Below are 25,019 nucleotides of genomic sequence, written 5' to 3'. Positions count from 1 at the left end.
GAAAGTTTTTTTTTGGTTTCTTAGAATTCCAGAATAACACTGGGTACGACGCTGCTAGTAATTCATTCTTCTTTTTTTAAGTGGCTTTGTCATTTCGGTTTATGGAACCTTGGATCATCAAGGTCCTCTTCTGAGTCTCACCTAAAGTATTCACAGTGACCACCTCACTGAAGGAGCTCGTGCCTAGCTTGTTTTGGGCCAAGACACTGAACTGGTAGGCAGTCTCCGGTTCTAGATTATCCATGAGGAACCAACTGGGCCCAGTTGGCACTGGGAAAGAGAGCCAGTCATGAGGTCCAAATTGTGCCCGCTTCATCCTGGCAAGATAGAAGAAAGACAATCGAAGGGGCGGGTTCTTTAGAGGGAAGAAATCAAAGAGAAAAAAGAGAACAAGAGAGAGAAAAGAAAAGTGTAGAAAGAGGAAAAAAGAGAGAGATAATTCCTTAATGAACAATGGAGCTACTTGGGGTTGGATCCAACGACACCCAGGACTCTGCTAAATACAAAATTCTGCATCAACATGACTCAAATTTCATGGCAAGGAATGCTGGATTTTGTGGCCAGACTCAATCCAGCACATTTGCATTATCACTCCAGATTTGCATTATTTATTTTGCTCCTGCTAGTTACATAGGAGAGGGAAATGAGATCTGAACCCCCTCTGGCTTCCCACAGATCTTATTCAGAGACTCCCCTGATTCCTGCAAATGCAGCAGGTGTTGCCCACAAGCTTTCAAACCTGTTTTTACCATCATATGGGCTAGAAACCTGATTGTTGATTTTAATGAAGGGTGACACATATAGGAAGTTGAATTCTGCACCCAACACTTTATGTAATGATTTTCTTCTCTTGCTCTCTTCGCGCGTACACACACATGCACACACACACATGCATGCATACATACACATATATATACATATATACACACACACACACACACACACACACAGTCCTGCGATTTTGTACCACTAGGGTCTGTGTGCGGGTTTCTAAAGGCTTGATCTGTTTCAATTGCAGCAAAAGAGGAGGGAGATGTAATTTGGTTTTTTGCTTGCCACTCTAAACCTGGGTACAGATCTTTCCATCCAATTGGATGTAAACTAATGAAATTATGACAGCCCCCAACAGTACAATAATAATCAGAAATGATATGTTTTCATCCAGCCATCCTGCACCCATGGGTCTCTTGCCGCATCATCCTCTGATTATTTGTCACGGCAAATCTAAACATTAATTAGTGACGGCCCTCTCCATGGCACACGGAGCTAGCTCTGCTAACGGATAAGCAGGTGGGAGGCTAGGCTGACTCATACGTCATCAGCGGGACTGCCAAATTAATGCCAGAGCCAAATGCTGCCTTCAGGCTAGGCTCACCTGAGCAGCACCCCCCATGAGGACCATGGCCAAGAAATGATGTCATTCACTCTGGTCGCATTCCAGGCCCTGCCGATGCCAACAGAACGGAAGGCAATGGGGATTGCCCAGGGCTGTTCCTACCATAAGGAGGAGTGAGGCAGTCACTGCAGGCAGCAGATGCTGAGGAGTGAGGATTGGGCAGGGCTGTTTGCACCATATGGCCAGGCTTGAACCCCCTAAGTGATCCTGCTGTCCTTCAGGGCAGTGGAGGTTGCTGTTCGGCATTGAGATAAGATTCCACTGCCAGTCTGGTCAGCTTCTGTACATGAACTTGAGGGAGCCACCATCTTTGCCCTTTGCCTTAAGGAACAAAATGGGGTTGGCCCATTGAATTGACAATTCTCCTTTGCACCACTAATCCTATGTAATGCTTCCACCGAGAGCATCTGCTTCTGCAGAAACGAAGCTGCTGGCGGAAGTAGGTGCAAGTATGTGATTAAAGTGAAGCCAGAGCAAGATCCAGGCAGCACAACAAAAGTCTAGACAATGGGACCATCTGGACAGCAGCACATAGGGTAAAGGCAGCAGTGCCTGCCAGGATCCCTCCAACACATTTGGAGTTCAACCAGAGCCCTTCCAAAGGACAATTTGGGAAGACATGGGTCCCTTTTAGGTCCGAGCAGCTTCAGTCTGCCCCTCTTCACAGTGATTGGTCCCTGCCTTTTCCTGTACCTCTGTAACATCTCCTGTTGGCAAGTTCTGCCTATGCAGCAAAGTACCTACTGCATGCAGGAACTCTGATCCTTACCCTGCTCTGCTGATCTGACTCTGCTACCTCCTCCATTCCTCTTCTCCCCACTGGACAGTCATCTGCACAGTGGCTTCAGCAGCCAACCTTTCTGAACAGTGGTTTTGCCTTTGGGTTAGATGCCCTAGCATCTTTCTAGCATGAAAGACACCAGACATATTGGGCTATACCTGGCATTCCCTGTGAGTTTTAATGTTATGCAACAGAAGATGCCAACACAACAGTGGTGCTAGTGGAAACTCTCTGTGCAATACATTGCACAACTTGTCATGCAACAAAGTTACCGGCAACCTGCTCATGCATTCTCTTGAGCGACAGCCTTCCGCTGGGGCAAAACATTTCAAGGGTGCATCAATTATACCACTAAGTGACTTTAATTTAGCATGACTTTGGATTACAACCCATAGACAACAGTGGAAGTGGATAAGGCCCTATGGAGCAGGCAGGAAACCTCAAACTGCATGAGGCCCTCCCACTAACATCAAGAAAGCCCTCTGCAAGCAAGCAGTTCAGACCTCTGGCAGATCCTGGCAGACTGTTGGATGGGGATAAAGGAGGCAAGGGTAGAGAGAAAAAGGAGGTAGTCTCCTTTTTGCTTTTGCCCCACTGCAGGCTTCATGTCTGCTCACAGTTGGCAGACTCTCTCTGATAGATTACCCCTGTTGGAATACAACCATAGACCGAGAAAATGTTGTGATTTCTTGCCCTAAAGGGAAGATCCAGCTGCTGATCATTCAAGCTGCACAACACACACCCAAAAAACACCAGACCCAACTGCAATTCACTTGGGGAGAATAAATGAATAAGAGTCCAGCAGGAAAGAGAACCCCAGGATGTAAATTAAAAGGGGAGGGAGAATTTAGCATGGCACCAATAAGTGGCTCCAGTGGGTAATAAATTGCAACTCTTTGATAAAGATGGAAGGAAACAACTCCTTAGGGCAGTGACTTTGAACCCATGTCCTGGAGCACTCTGGGCTTCCCCAAAGCTCAGTTAGTGACCCCTCTGCAGAGTGGGAATCAATAATGGTGAAAGACAGCTTGTCTGTCATTTGCAATCTCCCCCTGCAATGCCAGATGTTGGAAGGGCACTGGGAATGTTTTAGGTTGTGCTCAGTTCACGCAGGGCCATGAAGACGCTCAACAGACCCAACCAGGGACCTGCATGAAACAAGCATGCCCTAGAATCCTCTGCGAGGGCACCGGGATCCCTGCAAAAGAAATGCAGGGCTTCTTCAGCAGGTGAGTCAGCATGGAACAGGTTCCCTGGAGAGGGAAAAAATGTTTATCATTTTTTATTACATTTAGATCCCACCTTTCCTCCAAAGAGCTCAAGATGATGGATATAGCTCTCCCCACCTCTTCATTTTATCCTCCCAACAACCCTGTGAGATAGGCTAGGCTAAGAGACAGTGACTGCCCCCCAGCCCAGGGTCTCACAGTAGCAAGCTTCCTGGCTGAGTAGGGGATTTGAACCCTGGACTCCCAGATCCTAGTCTAACCCTCTAACCATTACATCACATTGGCTCTTTGGGGATGCTACTCTTTGCCTTGGGAACCTTCCAAAAATGGAAGCATCTTGTATCCACAGAGCTGGCTTAATGCAGAAGCATCTGCCACAGATTCCTATGCTCCTTTCCTGCACCCCTGGGGACTCCTTGCACAGACCCAAGCCAAAGAATCTGGCTGTTCCTCTCCAAGGTGAGACGCAGCTCACAGAGGGAAGATGGTTTAATCGTTCCTTCGCAATGATATTTTAATCACAGAGGCAGCTGCATAAATTTTGTACTCTAAGCCTATTCCCTTGATTGATCTGTGTTCCTCCACCCACCACAACACCCTTTTCCTTCATCCCACCCCCATCTCCCATCTCTCTCCTTCCTTCCTTCCTTCCTTCCTTCCTTCCTTCCTTCCTTCCTTCCTTCTCTCAGTTTGTTTCTTTACATAATCATATAACCCTCACTTTCTCGAGTGCTACCTTTATCCTCTTCAGGAAGCCAAGTAGATTTTATGATGGGGAAGCACTTAGCCAATCTCTACTCCATCAGCAACCCACCATCCTCACCCCCAAGCTGGTCAGCTTGGACCATTAAGTGGAGGGAGAAGACGAAGAGGATAAGAAAGGGTGGGGAGAAGATCCCCAAGGATTTGTGATGAGAAATGCAGGTCACTTTCACCTCTACTTTCCCTTCGGAGTCAACAGAGGGACAGAATGTCAGTCAGCTTGGAGGCCTCTTTCTGCCAAGCAGTGCGCAAGGCAAGGAATTTGCTGTGCTGCAGCAACATCTGAGCACCTGCCTAATCTGGCAAAGAGCTTGAAATGGGAAGGCATGCAGCTGCCCTACACCAATTTGCCCATCTAGACCAGCACAGAATGACAACAGCTTTCCGGGGTCTCAGGCAAAGAAGGGTCCTTCCAAATCAACTGCTGCTACCTGATAGTTTTGATGCAGGGGAACCTGTGGCCATCCAGATGTTGTTGGACTACAATTCCCACCATATCTGGCTATTGGTCATGCTGGCTGGGGCTGACAGGAGTTGGAGTCCAATAACATCTGGAAGGCCAGAGGTGCCCTATCACTGGTTTAACTGGAGATTCTGGAGACTGAACTTGGGATCTTGATGTGCAGTTTACCCTCTGAACTATGCTCCCTTCCTTGGAAACTTGGTGCTCTCAGAGCTAGCTCATGCTGATAGGCATTGTAGCTACTATCTGTCTATCTATCCCCCACAAAACCTGGGATATAATGAACATGAATAAAATCATGAGCTATAAGCAACTGATGTGAGGAAAAAACAGGGAGGGGGAGAACAGTTGATGCCAGCTTGAGCTCCTTGGAAGAAAGGTGGGGTCTAAATGACAAAATAATATAAGCTATGGAATGGAAGAAACCACTCAATATAAACTTTTAAACAAAACTGGATGTCCTATCTTTTGTATAGGAATCAAAATCAAACAGGAAACACTTGATTTTGATTTCTGCCTATATACGTAACAAAAAACCATGAATATATGACTGGCAGGTTGCATTCAACTTCATGAGACACAAGCTATGTGGCAGCAAGTTCCATAGTTTAACTATCTGCTGCGTGAAGTAGGGCATTATTTTATCAGTCCTGAGTTTTCCAACATTCAGCTTCATTGGGGGTCCACAAGAGCGGGAGGAAAACTGTCAAAGAGCAGCTGGAGGGGGGAATCAAGAGTATGATAGCAGTGGGGACAAAGTGCCAACACCCCCTTCCCCCAATGCTGGAGTTCTGCTCAAAATGGCCCCTGCTCCCCACTTTGGCTGCTATTTGGTAAAACAAAAAACTAGGCACACAAGGGCCAATCAGATGTTTGATGTCACCTCTGGTTTGCACCTCAGGAAGTCTGGGCCTGGTCAGTGCCCAGAAACCCACCTACAACACCTTGAGTTCCATTATAGAGAAGAGATAAATGTATTCAACAAAGCACATGAACAGCCTCGCAGTAGTGGATATAGGCACTGCTGAGAGGGGTGGAGAAAACCCTATTCTGTCCTAATCTTCCTCTTTGGAAAAGAAGTATTGGGTACACCTGACACCCTTGCTGGCTCGCTTAGAGTGATTGGCATTCAAGCTAACAACTAGCTGTTTGGGGAAACTCCAGCCTGAGAAGGGCAAGGCCCCTTCCTACTCCGAGTTCTGGCCGAGTGAGAAAGAAAAGAAGCAGAGAGCAAAGCATGCTGGGATGACTCACAGAGGGCCGTACCAAACTGAGAATGTCTGTTCATATCCACCATCATAGCCAGGCTCCCAGGAAACATTGGCAGAGGTCATGGAAACAGCGATGCGCACGTTGCCCGGGGCATGGGGGCTTGTGCCTGAAAACAAGGAAGAGGGGAGAGAGAAAAAAGAATGAAACTGTTTAAGACGGTGAGGGGAAATGGTTAGGGTAAAAAATGTTGCATATCAAACTATAAAGTTATTTTTTAAAACAGGGGTGGGAAATCTTTCTCAGCCTGAAGGCCACATTCCTGCATGGGAAATCTCCCAAGGGCCACATGGCAATGGTGGGTGTGGCCAGACAAGCACCATTTGCAAGCCAGACCAGCACCACTTGCACCAAGCATGCAAGAGGTACCATCACAACTCAAGGAAATTTTACAACCAGGTAAAAGCAATAGAGGAAGGCACAGAGCATGAGTAATCGGGGGCCCGAATCCTGCTAGGCCCTGACAAATATTGAGGCTGAAGCAATATGCCTCTAGGCACATCCTTTACAGGTGAGAAACTTCCTCCAACCATCAAGAAAGGATGCTCTTTTTCTTCCTCTTCAAACCGATCTAAGGAGATAGCCAAAATAAATTTTAAAAAATAAAAAAAAGAATTAAAGGGCAGATTTTAGCAACAGGTTCATTGGAGCATGAAATTAAAAGGGAAAAAATGATCTTCTCTTCCTGGGAACCATCTATGACTCAGACATGGCATTTGCCACAGAGATCATCCAAGAAATATGAGCTTCCCTTGACACAGAGAAGCACATCACCTCCCTCCAATTATCCATTAGCCACTCTGCTGGCTGTAGGCTCAAGCATTTTGACTCCTAGAGCAAACAGATGGGACAGTTGAAAAGTCCACACAATGAAATCATTGGAAAGAGAGGCAAGGAGAAGTTGGGGGAACAGCACTCAACCCAAAACACAGGGTGATGGATTGGCATTTTTTCATTCAAAGGTGGAAGAACAGTAATTTCTTTTATCTCATGTAAAACTTTCAAGAAAACATGCTGCCAGATGAGGTCACTGAGATAGCACTAACAGGTGATATCTGCTGTCTTCTAAAGAAACTTATCAGATTTCCCCCAGAAATAGTAAATAAGGATTAGATGGGTGGGGGTACATACTGGCATTTTAATGCCAACAACACTATGCAGATGTTGCAAAACAAAAAAAAGCCCTTGAATTCATGAGGAACCCTGATTCTAAAATAAGACTCCATCATTCTTCCCTGTTTATCTATCCCCAGCGCTGGATCAATTTTGCATCACCTAGAAGCCTTTATGAATCTGGTGGTGCCACCAGACCTTGGCTAGTTGGCTATTTTGAAATAAATATCAGTATCTGGGAATTTTACTTGTCCTCCAGATTGGATCCAAAACTGGGTATCTTCTTCATACACACAGAGGCCAGACTTTCTAAATATGGAGATCAGCCTCCATTACTATTCCCATGAGCACTTCTCCTTTCTCCACATACCCTTCATTCCCAGCATGCCTTCTCCTAATCCATTATTTTCCTATACTGGAGACAATATCAGCTGTGTTCTATCTAGGAATCCAGCTATGAGCCACTCCTCCTCCTCCTCAGCTGACTCTATTCCATTCTCCTCCTCGCCACCAACATTCAGACATCCTGTCCTGTTTGTTTGTAACCTCTCATTAGGATTTTGTTCAACATTTCTCTTCCTACCCTTTTCAACTGCAACGGTCAAGAGAGAACTACATTCCTTATTACAGATATTTCCATCTTCCTGGATACCACCATCATCTGCTCAAGAGATTTGTCCACAAAAGCAGATCTGCTTTTTTCAGACCCATCAGATTTGGGGCGGTTCCCAAACTGTTACAGTTCCAAGGTTCAAGAAGCACAGGCAAGGCTATTTCACAACTACTGCAATTCAGTCACCACTTAAAAACAGTGCTCCAATGGTTGAGAAAAGGGAAGGGGGATCCTTATTAAAACCCACAAGGTCCCCTTCCTGACTCCTTCAATTTTAGCCTAATCATTCCCCCCCCCCAAAAAAAAACCTGTAAAAAAATTGCACCTTTAAGGGGCTGCCATGAAATGTATTTCGAGCACTGTAATTTGAGCACTGGTGTTTTATTATTTTATATTTTATATTGCAAACCACACTATTACACACTGTTATCTGACTATTTCTCGCAGGTCATTCTTGTGAAATGTTACTATCCATAATGTGTATGTAAAGGGTTAATTGCAAGAGCTGCAGAACTCTGTGATGTCATATGCTCTGTGGCAGTTATGGCAGTTGGTACCGTTATGGCAGTTAGTTGAACAGTCTTAACAGTTAGACCAGCAGGTATGCTGTGTTGTGCTGGTGTCTGCCTCAGAGTCAGAGTTCGTCTGTAGGAATTTAATCTAAAGTGGTACCTCAGGTTGCGGGCATGATCCGTTCCGGGGTGCCGTTTGCACCCCAAAAAGTCCACAACCCAAGCGGCGATATCATGCTTCTGCGCATGCGCAGACCACGCAGAGCGCTTTTGTGTGTGCGTGCGCGGCGAAACCCGGAAGTAACGCGCACTGTTCGCAACCTGCAGCAAACGCAACACGAGGTACGACTGTATGTAAGATGTTTTAGCAACCTATGTATCACCTACCTGTGTTGTATATTTATTCTGCAACTGCAAGTACACTAAGTAAAAGCTATTTGCTCTTTAAAAGAGAGTGTCTTGCATAGTTTTTATAAGAGGGCAAAAGACAGCTAATTAACAGGTCGAATGACCCAGGACTGTCTTCCACAAAGCTTTGCTAAATGGGAACTAGAGTCTAATTCTCGCAATTCTGAACCACCATTGTACTGCTGGTTTTACAGTGCAACTGCTCATGCTGATTGTTTTTTCCTCCCCACAGCACAGTGAGAACTATTTGCAAATGGTTGCTTCCTCGGGACCATTATCCGCAATAGCAAATACAACATTTTTCACTCCAGGAGAAGAAAAACCACAAACATCCATGGCATCCCCCGTTTGATGCCTTGGCCATGCCCATGAACACTTCCAATCCATTCCCATACCTACCGATGACAGTCAGATGAGTGCTAGCAGTTATGCTTGTGACTATGTTGGTAGCGACACATTCCCACTCTCCGTGGTCATCCTTACTGAGAGATCGGAACTGGAGGCTGCCACTTGGAAGGGTGTTGTGCTTGCTTCTACTGGGCTTCCCTACCTTGGTCAAACAACAGAGAAAGCACAGGGGAAAGGAAGGAGAAATAAAGAAAGAAAAAAACACAACTCAGAGGCATGTTGCAAGGGCAGCAGAGTGAGGCGACATGATGCCAATGCTGCTAGCACAAACTGGGAGAAGGGTGCAATTCTGGGCCCTTCCTGCAGACACTTGGAGGCATCTTTGGCAAAATCATTGGCCAGAGGGGTCAGCTCCCAAAAGGTGGTATGAGCAGGTAAGGCAGGTGTGGAGAAAGGAGCACAAAGAGGTACAAGGCAGAGCTGGAGATCCAGCAGAGATGAGGGAGCAGGCAAGGACAGAGCAAGGAGTGGGCATGAGGGTGCTTCTGCTGCACAGATAAATGGGGGTTTGGGCAGGGACCTGGGTGGCCCTGTGCCCTCCTTCACAGTGGACAGTTCCTTACTTGAAGGGCTGCCTGGCTCAAGTCCAGTTTAAATAAGAAAGAATCGTAAGAAAGAAGAGCAGGAACGACCATGAAGTTACACATTCTCAATTAGCAGCTGGTCAGCAGGCTGAGCAGGGACACAGGTAATCAACCCATTGTCCGCTTCCTCTACAGTAAGATGTACAAATTTAGAAATAATTAAAACAAAAATCCAGTGCATCTATGAAGTAGCACATGCAAATCTGCATCCACCACTCTTCTTTGGGGGGTGGGTTGATGCATTAATTTTTCTTAGCCACTGTTATTGGAATTCTAAGGTCTCATATATATAAATCTTATGTTCATAAATTTACAAGGCAAACACATACATAAGTATATAAACTATGTGTCTGAAATAATGCAGGACAGCATTCCTGAAACCATTTTGACTCCCCCAAATTGGCCTCAAATGTTTCTCTGCAAGGAGGAAGGAAATAGGAAAGCCTCCCCCTTGTCTTTTGCTCACAGTATTTATCATCACAAAAGAATGGCCAGGATGCCCAGATAAAAGCAATCAGTGACCATTAGATATCCTGGCAGACAGGTTTTCTGCTGTAGGCTGCCCCTTCAGTTATGTATGTACTGTATGATGTTTTGGGGGGTGGTCTTGAGCTACAGGGGAGGCAATTTTCAAATGTCTGTATAAGAGCTTGCACACTATTGTTCTAGGTTCCTCTCCTCCCTCCCTGTGTGGGGTGAGTGAGGGACCCTGTTGCAACTGGTAGTGATGGTGGCTGTGATGGCTGGAAAAAGGTACCCTAATGTTCCTGCTCTACTACCCCACTGGCAGAGCACCTACTTGAGTAGAGCAGGTTTCTCCCTGCAGATGTTCACCCTCCAAAGGATGCAGGTCAGTGGGATCAGGCAACAATAAGATGAAGTGTTCTGTGCGACCTGAATGCCTGCATAATTCTGCAACAACTGAAGGCGGCCCATCTAACAGCTATGAACCTTACATAATTGTATGTATGTTTTAAAAAGACATTAATATTTGGGAGGCGGAATAGATGAATTCTGGGACATGAAACACTGAGTGCATACATTTATATGCACTATGACTTTCAACCACTTCTAGGCCAGTTTTAATGTCCATGGCCCCCAACCCAAGGAATCCTAGGAACTGCAGTTCTTCAGGAGTCCCTTAAAAAAAATATCCTCCACTCCACAAAACTACAGGATTCTTTGTGGAATGGGTCAAAAGGTCATGACAGCTGATCTGGTCACTTGGTAGATAGATATTATTTTGCATTCTATGTACTGTTGTTTAGTTTAAAGCTTTAGGCCACTAGAGGGAGCTACGACACCATGAAGCTCATCTGTATTCACCCTGTATTCATCTGGTTGCATGATGAGGCAATCACTCTGTTTCCCTTGGGTTTCAGGCACAGAGGCGTAGCAAGCCCAGGTGGTACCGGGTGTGGAATTTTTTTTGTCACCCACTCTCGAGAGCTCGGGGTAGGTTTGGGAGTCGCAACACCGTGCATGCATTGTACGTAGCAGTTTGCCGCCAGCACCGCTCGAACGCCGTACGGATGGTGACGGGATCTTCCGTTCGTGGCTGCAGTGCCGTTTCCCAAAGAACAGGTATGGGGAACCACAGGACTACAAGCCCCACCATTCCTTGCCACCAGTTGTGCTTGCAACACCCTAAGGGACAAAGGTTCCCCGCATCTGCACCAGAAGATGGCCATAGGGTGATGTTTAAGGTGGCACTTGGCCACTGGATCACTTTAGCTGCAGCAATGGACAAAACAGATCTCCCCCTCCTGACCTCTGACAGTGTATGTTACTTCTGCTTGTCAAAAAGAAGAGGCGATGCTTTAAAGAGGTACAGGCAGTCCAAGCAGCAATCAAGGGCACCCTGAGGACATGAGCAACTGCCTTATACTGGGTCAGACCACTGGATCCACCCAGCTCAGTAATGTCTACACCAGATATAGGTAAGCTCGGCACTCCAGATGTTTTGGGACTACAACTCCCATCATCCCTAGCTAACAGGACCAGTGGTCAGGGGTGATGGGAGTTGTAGTCCCAAAACATCTGGAGGGCCAAGTTTGCCTATGCCTGGTCTACACTGACTGGTAGCAGCTTTCCAGGTTTTCAGACTCTTTGTCTTTCCCAATACTACTTGGAGATGCTGTGGGATTGAACATGGGACCTTCTGCACACAAAGTTGATCCTCTGCCACTGAGCTACTCCCCTTCCCTGAAGTTCAGGGGCACAAGACCAGATGTGGAGCACAGCTAGGCAAGCAGCAGTAGGCTAGGACTCTTAAGAGAGTCAGAATGGGGAGAATGCAAAACAGAAGATCACAGAAAAACGGGAAAGCTGATAGCACTTGGTGGCTTTGGTTTGGACCTTTCCTCCTGCTGAATCTCTCACAGCAGACACAAAATGAGAGAAACCCCTTGTGCATTTGCTAAGAGTCAGAGCTTGAGGGAGGACACCCAGTGTGGGCGGCAGCTGAACGAGATGTTTTGGGGTGGGAAAGCTCAGAGCTGCTATGCTACTTGTAAGAAATATGCCTTCACTGGAGGTATTTAAGCAGAGGCAAGATTACTATTTCTTAGGGCTGCAAGATTCTTGAATCAAGCAAAGGGAGTGGGACTGGATTACCTCCCAAGGTCCCTTTCAACAATAAAATTGCAATGCTCCTCATATGAAAGACTGCTGTAGTTAAGAGACTGTGTCCTTCTGACTGTACTCCAGCTAGGAAAGGGAGAGAATTTTGGGTTTTGTTTACATTTTAAGGAGAAACTACCAAATTTGCACATCTCAAGCCGATGCACAGAACAAAAAGCGGCTATCCTACAAAATTCACACTTCCCAAAATTCTGCAATGCGGTTGCCTAACCAATCTGTCTAAAATGTATATATTAAGGGAAAGTGGGAATAAACACACATACATTTCATTAAAATAATGAACAAGAATGCATTGTGTTTGGGGAAATGGCTTGCAAAAATGTGCACATTAGTAAAAACTGAGTACAAACACAGGTGTATTAAGAGATATTTGTACTCAAATGCTGACAAGATTTTCCCCTCCATTGCAAATTGCTGGGGAAACGTAGAGAACTGGATTTAAGAGTAGAAAAATGGAAAACAGAGAGAAGCAAAACGAATAGGTTCCTTCATCTGTAGCTCCAACAAATCATGGTTTGATCTGGCAGTATGTTGCAAAATATTAGCACAGGAAGAGGCAAGTCTATCCCATGCACTGCACTGGGGCAACTGTGGAGGGAGAGGTCCACAAGGGGGAGGGGGACCTGTAGTAGATACTGGCACAGAGGAGCAAGTGGGGAAATGGGCAAGTGAGAGCCAGTGTGGTGCAGTGGTTAGAGCATCAGACTAGGACCTGGGAGACCAGGGTTCAAACTCCCACTTCGCCATGAAGTTCACTGGGTGACCTTGAGCCAGTTGCTGCCTCTCAGCCTAACCTATCTCATGACTAAATGAGGAGAGGGGAAACCATGTATGCCACCTTGAGTTCCTTGCAGGAAAGGTGGGTATGAATGCAATAAAGAAATGAATAAAACAGAGCGGCTCATTTTGCAATTGCTGCTGTTGCTGGCTAAGGTTTCTGCAGCTTCTAAGGCTTCCTTGCAAGGAGCTGGGTATCTCCCCCACCCACCTGCGGGACGGGGGGCGGCAGTAGTACAGCCCGAAGCGAAGCAGCTGAACCCGCAGTTTTGCTCTTACCGGGACAGAGTGTGGCTTCTCTGTCTGCAATATTCATCAAAAGCCAAAGGCACTGCAGATTTTTCTGGCAGGCCGGGTACCTTTCTCCAGGTGATGGCAGGAAAGGGGTCTCCTGCAGCAGCACAGGGTATCAACAGCTCCCTCCCTGCCTCTTGTCTGTACTCCCAGCCTGGTAGCACCGTAAAATAGGGCGGGTCCTGCAGCCAGCAATGGAAGGCAAGGGGAGAGAAAGGCGGGTGGGGGAAATTAAAAAATCGAACAACTCTCATTGAACACACAACCAAAACCTGCATTTAAAAAAATCTGCCATCCAATTACAGAACTTTTAGCCAGTTAATGAGTCTGCCAAAAGCCAGATGGTTAAACAGATTACATTGACATACATACAATCACTGACCCATGTAAATTCGTGGATGAGGCGGGTGTGCAATACCTTCTCTGTGTTCGTTCTCCCTTCGCACACCCTCTCCCACTAACGCTTAGCTGCTCACAACACTCATGCAAGCTTACCGCTTGCTCGACTTGGTTTGCACGATGCTCTCATGTGCACACATTCACATTCACTGTCTATTTCATGGAGACAGTATGTAAGAGCTGCCCAACGCTGGCAGATTGACAGGTCATCTTCTCTGCTGGATGCCTCCAACTGACAGCACCATCTCCTCCTCCTTGACATTTGAATGCTGACTTTTTCAGCTTCTTAGAAGGTGGGTTGTTTATACGTATGTCCTGTGGGGTCCCCACAGGCATCATGGTACACTCAGATACTACTCCCCACTTGGTAGCTGCCAGATCCTCATGCCCCTCCTCATTTTATTTTTTAGATTAAAGGTTCTTTCTCTTTTTTTGCATTTTGCAGAAGGTTGATTTTATTAGAGTGGCTGCTTTTTTCTTTTTCTTTTGGTCTGTTTTGTTTTTAAAGGTTGAAGGAATTTTGCTCGTTGGGCAGGAAGGGTCTAAGCATCACCAGATATTGGTTCCCCACCCCCACAAAATGGATACTTGTGGTGTCCATGGTGGTTTCTTAGACCAGTGTTTTTCAACCACTGTTCCGCGGCACACTAGTGTGCCGCGAGATGTTGCCTGGTGTGCCGTGGGAAAATTACTTTATATATAGTCAATATAGGCACAGAGTTAATTTTTTTAACATTTTCTAATGGTGGTGTGCCTCGTGATTTTTTTCATGAAACAAGTGTGCCTTTGCCCAAAAAAGGTTGAAAAACACTGTCTTAGACTTCCAAGGGGGCCTCTGAGCTCAAAAGGGCTGGGGATCTGTGTTCTATCATAATAGCAACAGAATCAGGCAGATTCATTTCAATCAAATGAATTCACAATTCCTTTAAATCAGAGCCTGTGGTCTCTTCACTTTAGGTGAGCTGATCTGATTTGGGGCACCCAGAGAGGCTCTGTACTGTGCTCCTGCACACCACACCCACCCAGGAGAACTTCACAACAGTCAGGTCTTACCATCACAGCTGGCATTTTGTTGATGCAGATTGCATCCAAAGATAGGCATGCTCAGTGGGCTTACTCTGAGAAATAGGCATGCTCAGTGGGCTTACTCTGCTGGACACAACCCTCTGTGTGCAATATGCATAGTTCCCAAGCTTTTCAGAACAGCAATATATCAAGAGGTGAGATACTAGCTGCCTCTGGCTCTTCCCAACTGTGCCTCAGAGTTATTGCATCACTGAGGCTGCTGAGCTTGAGGGAGAAGCAGAGCAATTCAACTGCCTCTGTTGAAAGACCAGACACCTTTAGCATTCCCTCGGATGTCACCTGGCAGCAACCATTCCATCAGGCTATGTGGGCCACTTGCATTCAAGGTGATTGGTATAAGCACTTTAAGAACTGCTTCCTGACCTGCGGGGGGGGGGAGTTCTGCCCTCCTCCTTCCCTGTTCCTTTTTCCTTGTGTGCCATGCCTTTTAGAATAAAAACCTAAGGGTATGCAGTGCCACACTACTTCTCGTGTTTGTGTGTGTGTGTGTGTGTGTGTGTGTGTGTGTGTGCTGCTTCGTGAGCTTCTTCAGTTAAAGAGAAAGATACTAATGTTTAAAAAGCAAATAAATACCTTCAGTACGAGTCGGGCAGGGGGGGACTGGCCCATTGTACCCAGGGCATTATAAGGCACGCAGGTGTATGTGCCAAGAGCTTCTTCCGTTGCCTCTTCTATTCGAATTGAGCCATCTTCCATCAGACTCCAGCCAGAAAACTGCACAGGCAAGAGAGAAGACTAGACACGTTGCAGTTTTTGAGTTTCATATGAGATATATGGCTGTTTTGTGTTTTTTCTCTCCACTTAAATTATCTGGTTGAATGTGTAGCCGTATATTTACCGGTAAGTGTAGATGCTGCATAGACTGGAACCACAATGAACCCCTCCTCTTCAGCTGACATTTCAATATATGCTTCGATGTAATGCTTTTCATTTGTCAGTAGATGTCACTACTGTGCTGTTTGCATCACCTAGTGATTCAGGGTAGAACTACACTAAACTTAACATAACTTGTAGTTGTGGGATTCTGATTTAAAGGCTCTTCCTTTAAGACAATGGTGTTACTGTAGCTGCATTTTGAGAGGGAAGACCAATTCTTGAGGTGAGAGAGAGGAGTATTTTAACCCTGTCCAATTCTGCATTTTTTCTTCTGGAAGTTCTCCCCTGCCCTGATCCCCTGCAGACACATGGGTTTCACCTCTGCAAGTGAAATAATATGGGTATCTAAGGAAATTTCAAGTGAACGCCTAAGCACTGTGTCATGGCCAGGAGCTGATTATGGGAGAGAGAGTTAGGAGCAAATCCGTCCTAGGTACCTAATTTAGATTAAAGAGTTCCAGGTCTAGCCACAACACATTAAATACACTACAGGAATGGGGGCCTAGTCTGTCCAGGTACCTGTTCTGATTCAGGTTTTTGGTTCCCAGGCCACACAGGCCTCCCTCTCTATGCCCAGAAACCTCTAATGCAGCAATAGGGTCAATGTTACAAGTGTTGGGAGCATGTAGAGTTCTCCTGGATGCAGAAGGCCTCGGAAGGCATCCTCGGTGCAAACTGAGGAATCCATTCCAAATTTCACAATCCTCTAGAATTCTGGCAGAGTGAAATCACCCAAACTTTCCAGAATGGGAACAAGCAATTCAGCTCATCCTTAATTCAGAAACGTCCTAGCTAGCAGCTGAAAGATTCTCAATGTCAGAGCTTGGAAAGTTCATTTAAAAAAAAAAGCAGCTAATTCTAGTTCTAGGTCAATGCGTCCAAAAAGAAATTACCGTATTTTTTTCATCTATAAGACTCTATTTCATCTATTTGGGGGGACTCAGATTTAAGAAAATGGGGGGAGATGGCCCAGAGTATATGACGCCCCCTAATTTTTGACATTATTTTTAAGGAAAAAAACCTAGTCTTATACACGGGAAAATACGGTAATTCCAGTTCATATTGGTCCCCCTTTACAAAATGAACTATCTTGGCTCATGTTCAGTTCAAGTTCATCCAAATGGTCATTGGCAAAATACTTTTCAGTATTCACAATGTTACAAGCAGCTGTGCTGAGGCATACAGTGTACTTCAAACAACTAAAACAAAAACATCAAAATATGGACACAGTGGGATGTGAATAGCTTAATTCATTCCTTCAAACAATTATCATATTTAAGCTTAAAGCTTAAAGGTCCAAAGTGTAAAAAAGAAAACCCACATGTAAGAAGTTGAAGGTTTTAACTAGAAATTGTTCAAAGTTCCACCCTAAAACAAACTTAATCTACATTCAGTTCACTCAAAAGTTATGGGAGCAACTTTCAGGTGTCGTTCAGAGGTCTTTGAACTAATTCAGTGAACTTTTTTTTTTAAATTCAAGATAGTTTATTCCAAGCACTGCATAGAAAAGAGAGAATGAATTACTGGAGTTTGAAACTGCTGAGCCCTAGTCCCTAAGTTCTTTTTTTCCTTTTCTTTTTTTAGGAGGCGGGGGGGGGGAGCAGGAAGGAAGATTCAAAGCTGCAGCTGGAAAACATGAAGAATCACACCTAGCAAATGCTGAGAAGGAGGAGAAAAACAGGACAGCAGTTCTTTAGATTTGTGGGGGGAGGATTCATAAACCAAAATCCCCTTGTCAACATTTTGGACTGCATTTGTAATCCCTTTGTTTCTGTCTGCTGGGAGACGGTCAGTTATCATAATTGGCCTACTTGGATGGCACAGATGTATCGCTTCAGGGGGAAATGTTGACACAGAGCCCTGCTAATGAGATGTGGACAATTCCTCCTCCTGGCATCAGCTTGAATATAGCTCAGGTCAGTAGCGCTCAACAAAAACAAAACACCCTAGGATCACCAATTATTCCCATCATCATGATGGCTGGGGTGCAAAATCATCCCATACCAACCCGAGTGCCGGCCTCGATTCCAGCATCCAGCAACTTATTCCAGAGTAAGCTACCGCTGACTGTAATTTTAAGGGAACATATGCTCGCTCTCCTCCATAGGCCAGTGAAGGTCCACATTCAGCCCCAGTACCCACCCCACTTAAGGGAAGCCATTTGTGCCAGATCAGATCAAGGCAGGAGCACCACTAGGTACCTAGAGGGCTTTGGGTCCAGACCCACGACACCTGTGTGTATCCATGTATAGATCTTCCTTTGGGAAATTAAAGTGGTGGATAGAATATAGTCTCCCTGGCACTGCACTTTACAGCATGCATCACCCAGTAAGCAAGACTGTGTTTAAAAGAGGGGACTGAGAAGAGAAAGGAAATCTAGGGCCCTGCAGAAAAGAACTGGGCTCAGGCTTCCTAACCATCTTCCTGGATGACCAAAGGATCATCTGGTGCACTGCTGCTTCTCCAGCTGTGGCCAAGCAGATGCCCCCAGCAAGCTTGCAAACAAAGCAAAACGGAGGCATCCTTTGTTGCCTGCTCAAAAACATCTGAGATCTCATGCCTCTGAATAAAGCATCGTGCCAAGCATTGGGTCCCTGGGAGGGTCATTTCTGGTGGTCAGGTCCTGAGAACAGGAGGAGTTAGTATCCATCCAAGCGGCCCCAGTAGCAGGTGTGTTGTCCAAAACAAATCTGGGGCCTGGTTCTAATCTAGAGCACCAATCAAGGGTGGCAGGAGGGGCAGGATCTTAAGGACTATCCTTGTACCAGAGATAAGTTCCTTGGAATACAAAGCAAACACTAAGGCTATGGCTTTAAAAAAAGTCCTGGTGGGCAGGGATTGGCTCATGGGAACCAGCTGACTCAGAGTTGTAACAGGCTGGTATTATACCAAGCCAGACCGTTAGCAGGAGCCACCACAATGAGTCCCATTAATTCAATGGGACTTCCCCCCCTTCTCCTTTCCCTGTGTGCCCCCCCCATTGACTCTGGAGGGGTCAGGGGAGCCTCCAGAACAGCATGCAGTGGGAGTAAGCAGGGGCACCATTCCGTCAGGGAAGCAGAAATGCATACACTGATGTAACATTTGTGTTAGTGCAACACTGAATTCCTTCCCATTTAGATCAGGATTGCCTACACTGACTGGCAAAAGCTCTCCAGGATTTCAGGCACAGTTCTCTCCCAGCCCTACTTGGAGATGCCAGGGATTGAACCTGGGACCTTCTGCAAGTACAGCAGATGCTATATCACCAATCAACAGACCTTTCCCTGAAAGACATGCAACCCTGGCACCAAGTTATCAACATGTTACGAACATAACTTCTCATTGTATCTTGGTAGAAAGAATCCATGACAAGATTATGGTAAACATGTTTCATTGCTCAGCTTGAAATCTAGATTGCTCACTAATACATATATATATATATATATATATATATATATATATATATATATATATACACACACACACACATTTCTACCTTGCTCATTACAGAAATCCATTCTGCTGATGGGAACACCCTTACTTGGGGGAATATCTGCTCATCTGGAGCTCCCGGGGAGGGAGGGGGACCATTTGCCACACAGTGTGGCTGTGGCCAGACAGGGGAATATTGCCACCTTCCTGCACAGCTGAGGAGGGGATGACTCCCTGATGCCGCCCTCCACCTGGCCATGTTGGACACTCTAAAAGAGTGGAAATTGCCCACAAGCCAATCAGGGCATGGGCATTGGAGTTGTGCCCTGCCTGCCCCTAGGGTATTTAGGAGGGTGACCTGGAGCAGGCCGCCCTCTTGGTTGACCAACACATGATTTACCACCCACCCGGACAGTTAGAGGCCTGCTTAGTGGGGGAGCAGGCAAGTTGTCGTAAGGAAGTTGCTATGGTTAATTAGTCACCATATTCAGGGCCAAGGAGCAATTTTCTTCTACAAGCAAACTGGCCAGCTTGCAGACTTTCACCAAAAAAAGAGGTGCAGGAACTCACCATGAACACCTCCTTCATTCTCTTAGAAAATGGTGTCCACCTGAGAGGTGCTAGAACTGAGTTCTGGTGAGTTCTGGCTGGGGAAAAAGCCCTGCTTTCGCCTACCTCATGGCAACTGTCACAACTTTGGCGTATAAGGCATTGGGCTGGATCCTTAGTTACACGAGTACCCCGTTAAAGGGGTCCAGAAAGGGTAACTCTGTCTGGGAGTCCACATGGAGAATGATAGGCCAAAACACCTCTCCCAATGGTGGGCCTATGTGAGATCGTGGCACCTGACCCATATCAGGAGTGATTCCTCAGCACTGGACCAACCCATTGGATTCCTATCCTCCACATCAGCCACAGACATCATGTGTCTGTGGTGGCAAATAGTGGCCATGATCTTTCTAAATGATGGGCATGATGAACACTCACTGATTTGAATGAGTGAGCTAAGCACACAAGTATCTTCCCCATGAAAATCCACAGGGCTTCCAAGTGCTCAGCTTTGGCCGGATTGTACCCTCCCCTGATCATCAACACTATCATGCCTGAAGTTGAGAATCACGTTAGTAGATGACTCCCCTGCACACACACTCCATTTGAAACAGTCAGAATATAATCTTTAAACTGTTAATATTTAAAGGAAACTCTAAATATTGAGTATTTTGTTTAAATATTTAAAAGAATGAAGTCCTTGATAGGATTTTTCAAAGCAAGGTAATAGCAGGACGGAGTCTCATTAAAGAGGATCTTTTAAGCATCCCATATATAGTAATATCTGCCAGATGACCCGTTATACTTCCACCAGTGTTAGATTAATGATGCTCATCTCCCACAGTGACAAGAGGAATAAACTCCTTATGAGACCCTAGATGGAGAGATTGCTGTTGATTAGATTGAAGAATCCAAATTATTGTTCTATTCTAAATGCCAAGAGACTTTCACATGGTGTGGGGAGGGGAGAAGGGCAGCATCTTTGTGTGCAACAAGGGTGTCCCAGCCTAAATTGACAGAGATGACATGGAAGGGGGTGGGTCAGTGGGTCACTAATTGGCAAAAGGCATTCCTTACAGGACAGGTATTCAACCAGTAGGTTGGGACACCCAGGTGGGGGCTCTCACAGGCTGGAGGGGAAGCTGGAAGATCCTGAGAAAGGACCAGTCCTGACTTTTCAGCTTTTTCCAGCTGTTGCTGCCATGTTGAAATCCAGCTGAGGCCAACCAAACCAAAGAAGAACTACATGCGGTATTTGGGCTAGAACGCATGGTAAGACACCCATTTTTAATTTCCAAGAGTTCTACAAAGTAGCAGGAGAAGGGCACGTGTCTTTTTTCAGTAAAAAATATATTTCTGACCAACTGTATACCTCACCTGAAGCAAGGGGCATATCTATGGAGCAGGGGCACTGTTCACTTTCAGTTTTCATCAGAAAATCTGATTAATAAACAGCAATCCTGTGCACATCTAGTCAGAACTAAGTCCCATTGGTCTGTAACTTACATTCTCTGTCTGCTAGGGCGAGGGCTCTTGCCCTAGCAGACAGGTGAGGTTTAATGTTGTGCAACAGAGGAATCCAACACAATGGATGTGCTAGTGGAAATTCATTGCACAACAGATTGCACCATCTGTCATGCAACAAGGTTACCAGCAACCTGCTTATGCATTTGCTTGTGCAACAATGGTGAATTTCTTCATCAGAACACGTATACAGCTAAGAGACATTAACTTAGTGCTACACTGGATACAGACCCATTGAGTTCAACAAGGCATACTCATAGCTAAGCAAGTATAGGATAACAACCAAAACCTAGTTTCAACCAGGATAATTAAATCAGTGTGGTAGATCAAGACTAGATCTAGGGAGATTCAGCTTCAAATCTCCCACCAACATTACTATCACATTACTGGTAACTATCTCAGCCTAGCGTACCTCATAGGACTATTGTGGGCATAAAACAGGAAGGGAACAATCTTGCATGCCACCCTGAGCTCCTTGGAAGAAAAGTCCAGATATAAAACAAACAAAATCATACACAACTAAGAGCTCCTTCTACCTTTTCAATGTGCAGAGGGCGTCCATCTTTGTTCCACTTGACCAGGGTAACCGGAGGTTCCGCCTCAACTGGGCAGCGAATGTATCCATGTATCCCCACAGGAACGTATATGACGGGTGGCATGTTGACCACACGGGCAGGATCTGGGATGGGATAAGTCAGAAGTGACGAAGAGCTTTAAAATATGAACCCTCCAGACAAGCATCAAGCTTGTACCTTTCTACTGTGGCCTAATTGAACAGAGGTCAGCAACGTTTTTAATAATGGAGTCCAAAACCCCACGTACTAAATCAGTAACATTCATAAAACTCTGGCCTCCAGAGACCTTTATCCTTGTGCTCATTATCTGCGCCGGTTCCATTAGAGCAACACTTAGCATTTACATGGACCCTTACGTCACCAAAAACGTTTTATCTCAATCTATCTGTGCTAAGCTCTAGGAGCATGGAAGCATTTTTCAGTCAGGAGGGAGGGAGGGGGAGAGGGAGAGAGAGAGAAAAAAAAAATATAGGCACACACACACCCCTCCATCTTCACACATACACACATCCATGATCAGCGTTAAAATCCTTTGCCATCTTACTCAAGAGGTAAAATAAACCTTTCCCAGTCAACATTTAGCAGGTGCAACTCACACCTTTCCCAAAGTTGTTTGCATAAAATTTGAGGAAGGGTAGTTATACTATAATTAAAAATGGGGTAAGGGATAACACAATTACCCATTTTGGTACATCCAACTGGGAGTTGGATAGAGTGGAATTTGAGGTGTAATTGAAGGTCCCTGTTCAAATACAATGAACCCAATAACCATAGAATCATAGAGTTGGCTCAAACCACTAACCATCTGGTTAACAGACAGATGCATTGACCCATTGCGCCAGGGGAGAGAGAGAGAGAAAGAGAAAGAGAGAAGGAAGGAAGGAAGGAAGGAAGGAAGGAAGGAAGGAAGGAAGGAAGGAAGGATTTTGATCAACTTCTCCATGCTATTATTCTTATTTTATTTTTATAGTTGGGAGGGTGGGTTGTACATCATCAAGCTGCCACCTAAAATAAAACAAAAATCAAGGCTAAGGTGGAAGCCCCCACTCAGGAGCATGAAGAAGAATTCTGGGTAAAGCAAAAGAGAGAGTCAGTGAGCACATATTCAACAGCACAATTCTAAACATGCCTAGGTTTTTGCAGAATTTGAAAGGAGCTACTTCCAGGTAAGTGAGTATATGATTGCAGCCCAGCTTTTCATATGTGGCATTATACTTCCCCTTCCTCTCGTCCTGCCTGCATCTCCCCCCCCCCCCAAAAAAAGAAAATCTACTCCTGGAGGTTGGGGGACATTCTGGGAAAGATTTGAGAGGCATGCAAGGGGGCTGCAAGGGGGAAAAGGGAAGTCTCATTGTGCAAGGAAGCTTCCCCTGACATGACATTGGATATTGCTCTATGTTTTATCCCCTTTCCCCCAGTTATTAAAAAGATACCATATCTATACCACAGCCTTAAACTGCTTAAAAACAGTCATTCTCTCTCCACAGGGAACTCTGGGTATTGTAATCCTGGGTGGAATCTCAGCAACCAGTGAGGTGGGGGGAGGAAAAACATATATTTATCTATATGAAAACTACCACATTCAGAGAACTCTCAATTGAGCACAATAATAAGAGTGGAATCAATTTTCAGTTTCATTATTTATATATAAAAAACCCCACACACATTTCCTTTTTAGTTCTAGCTGTTGTTGTTAACCCAAGAGGTTTCACTGCTGCTTTGGATAAAGAAGTTGCCTGTAATAGACAGAACATGCAGTGAACCAACAGAGAAAGATTTTTTTTTAAATTAAATACTAGATATTACTTTTTTAAAAAAATAAAGGGAAGGTAGGCAACCTAAAGTAATTTGCTGGGAGTTCTCTGCTCTGGCAAGGACACTCTGATAGGCTGGAGGAGTATAATTGGAAGGGAGGGAACAGGAGACAGTATTAAAACCTTTAGTTGCATCGCTAAGGAAAGGAGGCTATTTTGGAACACATGTGGGGGGAACATAAAAGACAACAAGGGTAGGGAAAACACCTGGCAAATAGTTATGAACATCGGAAGCTTACTGTGAGGGAGGCCACTGCATTTGCACTGACTGGCAAAGACTCTCTGGTCTTTCCCAGTTTTGTGGGGAGGTGTTGCAGATTGAAACTGGGACCATTTGAATGCAAAGCATCTGATCTACCATTGTGCTATGGCCTTTTCCTAAGAGTTGAGGACAAATGAGCATGATATAGCTCACCATATGTCAGTGGGTCCTTGAACCTTGAGACTGACCAAAAGGCTTAGCCATCGCCAAACGGGATGCTTCTGCACAGCAAGATCTGAATCAGGGTCATGGCATCATTGACAACTATTGGCTAATTTTGCATCATGGTGTGCCTACAAGTACACCCTTTCTCCCCCCCCCCCTTTCTCTCTCAGTGGTGGATACAGGGGTGTGGGTTTATTGGAGAGAATGGCAGAGCTGAAACATGAGTTGCAGCATGATTTGGGACCAGTGGCATAGTATTCAACAGTTCAAAAATGCAGACACCACTGATAATCCATACACATGTACACTTTAAATAGCAGGTGTATATAGCACAATACCCATTTTGTTAGGATCAGTTGACATCCTTAGGCTAGTGAGTTGGCAAAGGGTGGTGAAGTGATTATTAGAGTGTTGGAATTTGGTTGGGGAGACCTGGGTCCACAGCATTGGTCAACTATGCAGCATGACTGTAATCCTGGAAGCAAGATCCATTTGATTCAGTGATGACTTCATAAGCTCAAGTTGTAAAACATACCGAGCTTTAACAACAGAACTTCAGGCATCTGAAATGCAACAGTTGACTTCTAATCAGAAATGGAAACAATCTTGCATGGAGGTGTCATGTAGCAGGAACCCCATCAAAGAAAAAGAAAGAAGTGCCCGGCCTCTGCTTCACTATTTTCCTTCATTCCTCTGATGCTAATCTGTCACAGACCATAGCAAAACGTGAAACCCTCCATACCACCTCATTAACTTGCCTGAGCAAGGAGGGCCTGTCAACTACCCATGTGGTCCAGCACATGACACTAACACTCCTGCTCTGGAAAGAAAGAAAAAATCCCAGAGCAGTGCTTTCCCTCTGCCCTTGTTTGTACTCCCCAAAATCACTGGGGAGCAGAGATTTGGGGGGGGGGGCAGAGACAAATGCATAGCACAGTCAGTTCTAAGTCAGGACCTGAATCAAGAAATCTGTCTAGCACAGGGCTGGAACAAGGGCATAAGGCAAAATGGACAGGAAAGCAAGTTTGCAGAGACCAGATCAGACAGGGAAAGACAAAACTGACTGAAGGGAATACTTGGAGTAAGGCTGGAGGAGCACACAG

General features: G+C 45.4%; 1 protein-coding gene across 7 annotated transcripts in view; it reads right to left on the bottom strand.

The window, feature by feature from the left end:
• IGSF9B (immunoglobulin superfamily member 9B) overlaps nucleotides 1–25,019 on the bottom strand; it is a 125,743-nt gene that overhangs the window by 22,937 nt on the left and 77,787 nt on the right. For 6 of the 7 annotated variants that reach the window (XR_004427957.1, XM_033171740.1, XM_033171744.1 and 3 more), the window contains exons 8-13: nucleotides 21,637–21,779; nucleotides 15,311–15,451; nucleotides 13,318–13,434; nucleotides 8,946–9,096; nucleotides 5,886–6,009; nucleotides 142–317 (exon numbers count right to left, since the gene is read on the bottom strand). Coding sequence is in view for 6 of the 7 variants with exons in the window: in XM_033171740.1 (XP_033027631.1) it covers nucleotides 142–317; nucleotides 5,886–6,009; nucleotides 8,946–9,096; nucleotides 13,318–13,434; nucleotides 15,311–15,451; nucleotides 21,637–21,779 (852 nt within the window). In the remaining variant the exon portion in view is untranslated. The remainder of the gene's footprint in view (nucleotides 1–141; nucleotides 318–5,885; nucleotides 6,010–8,945; nucleotides 9,097–13,317; nucleotides 13,435–15,310; nucleotides 15,452–21,636; nucleotides 21,780–25,019) is intronic. The other variant, XM_033171741.1, reaches the window with a different exon arrangement.

This window comes from Lacerta agilis, chromosome 15 (assembly GCF_009819535.1).
Source record: "Lacerta agilis isolate rLacAgi1 chromosome 15, rLacAgi1.pri, whole genome shotgun sequence".
Lineage (NCBI taxonomy): Eukaryota > Metazoa > Chordata > Lepidosauria > Squamata > Lacertidae > Lacerta > Lacerta agilis.
The sequence above is the reverse complement of the archived record's forward strand: the minus strand, read 5'-3'. Positions and strand labels throughout refer to the sequence as shown.